The 9,931-nt window shown below is 34.0% G+C and overlaps 1 protein-coding gene across 4 annotated transcripts; it reads left to right on the forward strand.

Annotated features, from left to right (window-relative positions):
- The first annotated feature begins 1,159 nt into the window (after nt 1–1,159).
- LOC118039015 (uncharacterized) lies at nt 1,160–8,133 on the forward strand. Of its 4 annotated transcripts, XM_073408952.1 has the most exons (10): nt 1,160–1,359; nt 2,202–2,412; nt 2,565–2,760; nt 5,866–6,036; nt 6,121–6,237; nt 6,694–6,891; nt 6,984–7,043; nt 7,127–7,226; nt 7,615–7,621; nt 7,739–8,133. In XM_073408952.1, exons 2-10 carry the CDS (start codon nt 2,291–2,293, stop codon nt 7,761–7,763), a joined length of 996 nt encoding a protein of 331 aa, XP_073265053.1. In that variant the 5' UTR covers nt 1,160–1,359; nt 2,202–2,290; the 3' UTR covers nt 7,764–8,133. The 4 variants fall into 4 exon arrangements, with proteins under 4 accessions (XP_073265053.1, XP_034901469.1, XP_034901468.1 ...); XM_035045578.2 differs by lacking the exon at nt 7,615–7,621 and having other exon boundaries at nt 2,179–2,412; nt 7,127–7,225; XM_035045577.2 differs by lacking the exon at nt 7,615–7,621 and having other exon boundaries at nt 2,188–2,412; nt 7,127–7,225.
- Nucleotides 8,134–9,931: the final 1,798 nt, after the last annotated feature.

Below are 9,931 nucleotides of genomic sequence, written 5' to 3' on the forward strand. Positions count from 1 at the left end.
CTCTTCTTGTAACAAACTTTGACAATTAGATCATGCAACAATATCTCAAATTTAAAAAAAAAAAACATGAACCCTTTAAAAAATTATCCAACACATGGATGAAAACATAAAATTAATATTTTTCATCAACAATGCATATAAAGAAGGGAAGTTATTTTTAAAGACTTTAAATAAATCACTTAGAACTCAACATTTTTTTTTTCTATTATTTCATCTTCAAATATAACAAATTTATAAAATAAGTTACACAAATAAAAAAGAGTTTACAGTTAAGTTTTAATGTATATAAATGAAAAATCATGTTTGAATGAGATAATGTTTGTTTTTGCAGTATAATTATGATATTGGAAAATTTTAAAATTTTTAACCCAAACAACTTGGGTTTAACAAAGTTGTCAAGCCCAAACATTTGGGTTTGATACCTATGTCAAATCTAAATACCTTGAGTCTGGTAATCATGTCATATCCAAAATCTTTAGATACAACAAATATGTCTAATTTGATAAACAACTAACAACGAGGACAATTGTGTATTTTAGTTATCAGAAAAGAGGGAAAAAAAAACACAAATAATCTATCACTAACAATCCAACTATTATATATTTACACGTGTATATACAGAAAAGGATATAGTTGTGTATTCAATAAGATGGTGGATGATCAGATTTGACCACCATAAAACGCTATTTGTGCTTTATTAATCTATTTGTTGGGAAAGAAAAATAAAACCAAAAAATCATCTAACTAAAATAAAATTTATAGTAAAAAACCTTTTGATTAATAGTAATTTTTTAGTACCTTTTAGCTTATAGTTTTGAAACTCGGCCCGGCTCTGACTAGTCGAACCTGGGACCTGGCCGGCCCGGGCTGGAACCGGGCCGAGTTGAAGAAAAAAAAGGATAAAAAAACTCGGTATGACCCGGCAACTCAGTTGATCGGGCGTTATCCGGTCAAGACTCGGTCTCAACCCGTTGACTTTTATTTATTTTTTATATTTTTACTAAAACGACGTCGTTTTGATTTAAAAAAAAATTAACTCGGCTGATCTGGTAATCTAATCAAGACCTGATAACCAGATCAAAACCTGAAACCCGGACCTTGAATTGGGCCTGGTCTTGAATCTATGGTTCAGCCTTTGTTATAATAATGATAATCGTCTGCCATCTTCGGTTCTACTGTCGATGAAATTTCTATAGAAACAACACACGCATTAAGCCTCAATTGACTTGCAAAACCTACCATTTTTATCAAGGATACAGCTTTTCTCTCTCTCAATTATACCAGATTATATATAGATTGACTAGAAGAAGAAGAAGAAATGTTAATCTTTACCAGGCTCGAAAATCCTTAAAAACCCAGGTTTGTTTTCTTTGTGCTTTCTAAATGTAGTGATAAACTCACGTTTTTGAGATTAATCCATTTGATCTATGGAAAAGGGTTCTGGGTTTTAATTATCAGCCTTGTTGATTCATGTTTTCATGGTCAGTGCTTTCTTTTTCTTGTTTGCGGATTCTTTTTTAGAAACGTTCACTGTTAGGGGAATTTGGGATCCTATGGCTGATTTTGTGTGGCTGGTAGAAAATTGTGTTTGAATTCATGTAGGCTTAGAGAAAGTTCCATTGTTTGTTGTTTAGCAGATATTATTTTATTATGGTGTGGTGTCTAGTACTATGAACTGGACATGTTCATTATTAGCATTGATAAGCTTCTCGTTATTTGATTTTTTTTGCATTTGACTTACCTGGTTGTCCATACTTGTAGCTGTTATCTATTGTGCTTCTCTCAAGGTGGTTTGCTTTGCTTTGGTTTATGTTTGTTATTGTTATTGTTCTTATCAGTTCTAAACAGCTACGCTGCTGCTGTCTTTCTATTCATTGAATTATATAAGTTCCCGTCATTGTGCTTGGATGTTTGCCACTAATTAGGCATCTTCATCAGTTATGAACCATTCTTGTATACATTTATACTTGATATTTAACTCTTATAATTGCTATACTTGTTTTGGTTTTTAACTACCAGAATGGTTGCTAACATGCTTTCAATGGTTTGGCTGATTTTGATACTCGTTTTATTTTCATAACACTCTAGTTACTAGTGAGATTTGAGTACTTTTATTTTAATTTGTGTTTATGTGTTCAATGTGTAATAACTAATAGTATTAGTTGTATGATTTTTCAGCTGTTTCAGTTTTGGCTGTGCAGGTGATCTGAGATTTGTTAGTGGATTGCCATGTCAGTGAGACTTAGCTCTTCCTCCTTGTGGCATACTAAAGTTTCTTTGAAATAGTAGCATGGAGAAGAAAATAATAGATGACTATGAACCAGGGCCACTTCCTTCACCAAGAAAGATGGATAGATTTGGTTTTTTAAAGCAAGAGATTAATAATCCTCCTGATGGTTTAGCCAAGGGAAGGTAAACTTATAGTTTGACAGGTTACTTTTTCTTCAGTGAATCACTTCCAATATTCCAAATGAGTTAATGCCAAAGGCTTATTGATGGATCTTCCTTGCATACTAATAGATATTAATGTGGATTATTGATTGCGGACATAATTTTTTTTTCAGGGAGGAAAGAAGGGTAAGAAAATGGAGGAAGATGATTGGGGTTGGAGGGAGTGATTGGAAGCATTATGTTCGAAGAAAACCTCATGTTGTTAAGAGGCGCATAAGGAAAGGAATCCCTGACTGTTTAAGGGGTCTTGTTTGGCAGTTGATTTCTGGAAGTCGAGACCTTTTACTGATGAACCCTGGGGTTTATGAGGTACTCCTTCACTTGTCTTGACTGAGATAAATAACCTGAAATCTTTTTTCTTACAATTCTACTAATGAGATATTATTTGTAACATTTAATGGGTTTTGCTTGAATTACCCTTGAGCTTGCAAAATTATTCATGTTTAGTTCTTCAGATATTAATGGACTCCCTCACTTCCTCCTTTTTCTGAACATTTTGCACATGTACATGTTCACTGCAACACATGGTGTAAAAGGCAGAAGATTTAAAGCTATCAGATAACAAAATGTAAAACCAGATGATTAAAATTTAAAATCAAAGTCCATGTTGATGGATGAAATCATGCATTGGTTTTCTTAGTATTTTCAACTATTATTCAATAAATTTGATTCAGAGGATTAAAATCAACTTAGGCCCTTTCTGAGTGGATGGTATATCAGGTATGCTAAAAAAGCCTTTAGTGGTGGCAGTGCTTAAAATTCCAGGGCTTAGTTTGTGATGGCCTGATTTACACATCTGATGATTGGGATGTGTGAATTTCTGAACTGTGCTTGGGTGCCAGAAAGACCTTAAAATTCTTTTTGATGAATGAATGGATTTCATAGTTCAAAAACCAACCAAAAACATGAAATGTTTCTGTTTGCAAGAATTATTTACACCAAAAACTATGAAAGACAATTAATCTTTACAAAATTGCAGAAACAAAATCTTGAAAAGTTTGGATTACTAATTGCTTCCTGCAAAATCTTAGTATCCTGAAGCCTTAGATGGAATGTTTGAACAATGTTCTTGATTCTGCTTTCTACATCTGCTGGTATAGAATTATGAATCCTTGGGTTTCTTTCCTTCCAAATACAATAGATAAAGGAACATCAAGGAAGCCTCATAACAATAGATTGAAAGGACTTTCTGTGCAAAAAGATTTTTGCCCATCAGAACTCAGAGTTCTAATCAGAAACCTCCCTATTATTCCCACAAATTTGGAGGATTTTCTTCCAGACTCTTTTAGAGAACACATAAGTGAAGAAGAGGTGATTGCTGTGTTCATCATCAGCATTGCATTACACACAAACTGGATCCATGACCCTGCCCATTTTGATCTGCCTCTTCTTTGTAGTTAATCTGTCCAGAATTGTTAGCCAGCAAATAAACCTGTGCCTTGGATTATGGAGAGGGCCCCCAATCAACTTAAACCAGTCCACTCTGCTTCCTTTTTTTTCCCAATCACATCCCAAGCACTCTTAGCAGTGAATTTCCCATTAGTAGGGAATTTCCATGTAATACTATCCCTTTGCAAAGGAGAAAGTAAGAGAGAGCCACACATAGCATGTTGAATAGCTTCCTTGGCATCGACCCAGCAGTAGGCAATTTCCATTCATCACCTGTGAAAGCTTTTCTGCAGAAGGCAATCCAGATTCAAAAATGATCCTCTGACCATATTTTTTGACAAAGGGTCTTCAAGTATGCCAAGAGTCCCACCTGAGATAGATATTATCTTCATTGCCTACTGAATGCTCTACATGGTCCTAAATTACAATTTTGAACTTTTACCAATTTTCTTAAAGTTCAAGGACAGTCATTAGGGACATTTAAGCACCACAGGCTTTTGCCCATACGAAAGGCCTTAAAATTGCCTATATTTGCCATTTACATGATATTTATGTCTCTATGTTCTCCTTCCCTGAGGCATCTATGTAGTGTATCTTGGAAGTGATTGTCTGGGAAAACTTGTTTGGCAATTTTGTCTTTTGCCATAATTGTTAATTTTGAAGTTTTAAGTAATAAAATGAAAAATAAAGTTTACATTGGACATGTACTAGGTTGCATGTTTAGTTAATATAGTAATTCTCACATACATTTGTAAAGACATTTAACATTCAAATAGTATTGTCTTGTAGTGATGTACGACAGCCTTGTCATTTAGATTTCAGGGGAAAATTGCAATTTGTTCTGGAGTTGAAACTTAAAGCAAAAGGGGATGACATAGGAGCTGTGGGAACAGTAACGATGAACATTATCCAGGGAGCTGCTTTGCTATATATATGTATGAAACCTTAGACTCTGACTAGGGTTCTACAACTCTCGCATAGAAGTTAATTGAGTCAAAGTAAGACTTTTCATATTCTTCTTGTAAGATTTGGAGAAGGGATAGCCATACTGGCATCCAATCATTTGTCCTTTTGGGATTTTTTGTTTTGGGTGTGTGTTTGAGGTAGTATTTATTGCTAGTATGGGACTGGCCTGTGTTTTTCCAGGAATCTTAATAACAGGTAGACAGATGATTTTCTTTCTTTTATTCTTTTTCAGGAATCTTAGTAACAGCTAGAAAAAGGATTTTCTTTCTTTTATTCCTGTTTTTGACAATTTTAGTTTTCCCTTATGGTGGATAAGAGAGTTTCAAAAAGTTTTTTTTGCTAATCCTTTGTAATAGCCCTTGTCTATTATCTGAACCCACATCAAACCAAATTTGGAAGGATAAATTGCTTTGTTAGATAAAACTTCTGTTTAGGACAGTCCTTAATTGGGTAGACACTAATGACTTTTTGCAGGTGACGTACCAAATAAGGCACTCTCTCCTGATGTGTGTTGATGTGCTTTCATATGAGCAAAACACAAGAGTAATCTGTTATCATCATTCACTTGCAAAGAGATTCTACTAGAAGCATTGACCTGGGATTTATTCTTAGAGAATGCAAGTTCTGTTCTTTTTAGTTATGTTGTCCTTAAGCTTCATTTGCTTAATAGCATAAGTGAGTTCTTATGACACTGCATCCTGCTTTAGATTTTACAATAATTGACTGCTTATGCAATCTTTGGCCTCCCATGCACTTAAAAGCCCAGCATGTGCTTTTGTGCTTTGTTGAGTTGTTTGGTTTGTTTAAGTCTGCAGTGATCCTTTCTAGATTCGATTCTCAAGTTGTTGAAGTGGGTCAGTAAATTATCTGTTTTGAAGATAGGTGGCCGGGAATTATCTGCTAGGAGATTAAATAAATGAACAGTTGGTTTCTGATCATTATTTGAGCTTTTCATTTTAATGTTTCATTTCATGCTCTCTTCCCTCTGTGCTTTCATGGGCACACTGCCACACTCAGATTAGTTTGTGTCGTAATGTTGAAACTGTATGTTTATTGCAGCAACTAGTTATATATGAGACATCAGCATCAGAGCTGGATATAATTCGTGATATTTCTCGGACCTTCCCTTCACATGTTTTCTTCCAGCAGAGACACGGTCCAGGTCAAAGGTCTCTCTACAATGTTTTGAAGGCTTACTCTGTGTATGATAGAGATGTTGGATATGTTCAGGTCTGAGACTTGTGTATCCTTTGGCTCTTAAATTTACTTAATATACTGAATGAAGAAATGAAACTAAAATTGTTAAAAATGCAGGGTATGGGGTTTTTAGCTGGTTTGCTACTCCTTTATATGAGTGAAGAGGATGCATTTTGGTTGTTGGTTGCATTGCTGAAAGGAGCAGTCCATGCCCCAATGGAAGGATTGTATCAGGTAATTCATTTATACAAAGAGCTTCTTGTTAACATTTGTATAATTGAGTATTGGCTGTAAGATTTTATATCCCTACAATCAAAGATATGGATCACTATTAAGTCAGCACACTTGACGCAATGGAATTTGCATTTGTACATCTCAACAAGCTTTCATGTGGGACTTGTTGAGGTGACTTGGTGTTTTGGGCGGAGTGCCAAAAGGAAGTGTAATTATCCATTCACTTCCTCGACAATGCATATACCATATAATGGTGTGTATCACTTATGACTTTTCACTTAATAGCAGCTCATAGATTACATCCTTTGTTAGCACCAAAAAAAGAAAAAAGAACTGTAACCTGCCTTTTACTGATTTGAACTGGAGTCCGAGGGAACTGCATTCCATCTACTATCCATGGGCTTTTAAAATTATGCTTTCATCCTGTGAGAACTTGTATTTTATACTTGTGTGTAGGTGGGTCTGCCTCTTGTTCAACAATATTTGTGTCTGTTTGACCTCTTGATGAAGGAACATATGCCAAAACTGGGAGAGCATTTTACCCAAGAAATGATAAATCCTAGCATGTATGCAAGCCAGTGGTTTATAACTGTTTTCTCATACTCTTTTCCATTCCACTTGGCTCTTCGAATTTGGGATGTCTTCCTGTACGAGGTCAGTTATTAATATTTTTATATCGTTTTCCTTGGAAGGATCATTACATGTGGTGTGGATGTTATATGTCTCTGTGATATCTTCTTTGCCAGGGTGTTAAAATTGTTTTCAAAGTGGGTCTGGCTCTGTTAAAATATCGCCATGATGACTTGGTGAGTATTTCAAGATCTTTTCTCTACTCTGAAAGAAATAGCCGCACAACTTATCTTATAATTGGTTTTCTTTTTGTTATCAGGTCAAATTGCCCTTTGAAAAACTTATACATGCTTTGCGTAATTTCCCCGAGGATGCAATGGATCCAGATACATTATTACCTATGGCGTACTCCATCAAGGTTCTCTCTCTCTTTGTATGGGTAGCATGTGTGTGTGTGTTGCGCAAAATATTGAGTTTTATTTGAACTTTACATTCAATCATCTCATCACACTAACTAAACTAGTGTTGTTTCTGTTTGACGATCTTTGGATTTCAATCTTTCAAGTCACTAAACAGATAGTATTGTATGGTAATATTTAATAAAAGTTTGCTGTCTTTCAGTAGCAATCCCTCTCTTTAAGCTGCCAAATAATTACTAATATCATCAAGTCTGTATTAGTGGAAATGAAACTACTTTTTCTGTGTATCTTATGTTTTGTACTCTTGATGAGAATACTTGAAGGGATGAAATATAACCCCAAGAATGAGTTTTTGGAACATGAAATATAGGGGGAGCCATATGCATTATGTCCAGGCGATTGGACACCCACTCCTAGCACTGTAATCTGTATAAGCTTTCCCACATGAACTGGCTTAGTTTTTGAAGCCAAATTTTACTCATTATTCATGAAGAAGGTGTGGATTTTTTCAGGTGTCCAGGCGATTGGAAGAACTGAAACAGGAGTATAACAAGAAGGATGGAAAGCCAAGTCTGTCTACAGAAATTAAGGGGAATCAAAGGCAGGTGCAATGAAGGTTTTTCTCTTCTTTCGTGGGAGAAAAACCTTTAGTTATTCATACATTTTGATTCTTTTATTCTTTTGTCTTGAACTATCTTATAGTTTGAAAATATGTACATCAAGTGTGGACTTCTGTCATGGCCTTGATTGTTCATAGCTGCTTGGTGAAGTTGAAATGTCCATGGAACTTTAGGGTGACACAAGTGGTCACCTCTAGTGATCTCCTACTAGGATGGGATTCTCTTTTTATTTGTAATCTATTAATTATGATGGTGATAAAGATGATGACTAGATTTGTGCCTTTTCAGCAATGATTACTTATAATTTCTGTATAATAATCCAATAATTAACTCTGGTGCGTGTCTCATTCCCTGGATATGCCTTCCACCTTGTTAACCCCAGATAATTCGTTTGCTAGACTTCCGGTGTGTTTGGGAGTGTCTTTTTTTATTATTGCTCATCTTTCATGTGGTTTTTAAAAATATTTTTTAATTTTAAATTGTATTAAAATGATTTATTTTTAATTTTTTACATTAAAACAATTAAAAAAATTAATTTAATATAATTTTTTTCAAATCAAATACACTCAAACACGGTTAGGGCAACAAACATGATTCATGTTATGTGCCAAAATCAAGGGTTTGTTTGTTACTTGTGTTGTATCTCATCACTGTGGAGACGTGCCCTTGCAGAACTGTTCTTAAACATCCATGGACACCTCTAAAATCTCCTCAAATTGTTCTCGAATATGGAAGGGTTTTCAACTTTTAAGATGCTAATGCGAGAGCGTTGTCTTCCCTTTTCCCATGAAATCGATATAGTTATGGTTGTTTTTTTTATTTTTTTAAAAATAATATTTTATATCAGTATATTAAACGAAAAGAATAAAAAAATATTAATTTAAAATAAAAAAAATAATTTTTTTAAAAAACATCTTAAAAAAAAAAAAAAAAACAGCCGAAGAGAGTTAAATGTATCTGTCGTCTGCACCTGACCTGCAGAAATACATTGTTGCATTCATGGAGCCCAGTGATCAAGAATCACTCTAGAGGTAAGTTCAATGCATTTGCTGCATTTAGTGCCTACTGTTTAACTTCCCACCTAACATTCAAGAGTATCGGGCTCTGAGCTCCAATGAAGCCACACTGTCTTCACAGAATATGCTCCTAACAAGAGTATATTCATGCAATTTGGCAGAAATGTTGGCATACCCTCCATTTTCATGGCATTTCCAAGCGTAATATGGACCATATGGTGCTGCCAACCATCTTTAAAATATTGGGAAATATGAGAATTAGTTTTATGATCCACTCTACAGGTGACAAAAGTATTTGCTAGAGGCATGAATCACGAGGACATTTTTTACAGATTTAGTTTTATGTTGATAACCTTTTTTAAATTGAACTATTTCAATTCCCCAGTACTCAGTTTGATTACTATTTTTGTATTCTTGAAAAAATTATTTTTTTTTAATGTTTTTTCTTCTTTTAATTTCATTCTCTCATTGAGTTAAAAGGAATTTAAACCTAATAATTTATTTTGTTTCGTGTTGTATTAGAGGTTTTCATGGTGTTGGGAAAAAAAAAAAAAAAACATCACGATATCCTTTATTTTTCATAGTAGAATTTAGTTTTATCAATTTATTAAAGTTTAAGCACTAGGGACAGTATTGTACACTAAAACAAAATGTTAAAGCTAGGCATGGAAAAATACATTTTAGTCTATGAAGTTTTAAAATTTTAAAATTCTGGTTCTTATTCTTAAGAATTTGGCATTTCAATCCTGTACTTTTATTTATTTTATATTTCAGTTCTTATTTAAAATAGAGAGATAGTTGTAAGGAAAATAAAAAAAGAACATATAAAGTGTTCGGATAGTCACATTTTAGTTACCAAAAAACTCAATTGTGATGTCAATAAGGTCGTCTTTGAAAGAGAAGTTCAATGATGGTGATGTTTCACCTTGAACATGTTGTAAAAAGTAAATCATGACTTGTGGATTTTTTTTTATTATTCAGTTAGATTTTAGTTTCTTAGAGTTGTTGTAGCATTTTTAATTCTTTTAGGGGTTTCAAATGGATTTGTTGAGGTTACTAGGATGTATTT

The sequence above is a fragment of the Populus alba genome, chromosome 4, assembly GCF_005239225.2.
Source record: "Populus alba chromosome 4, ASM523922v2, whole genome shotgun sequence".
NCBI lineage: Eukaryota > Viridiplantae > Streptophyta > Magnoliopsida > Malpighiales > Salicaceae > Populus > Populus alba.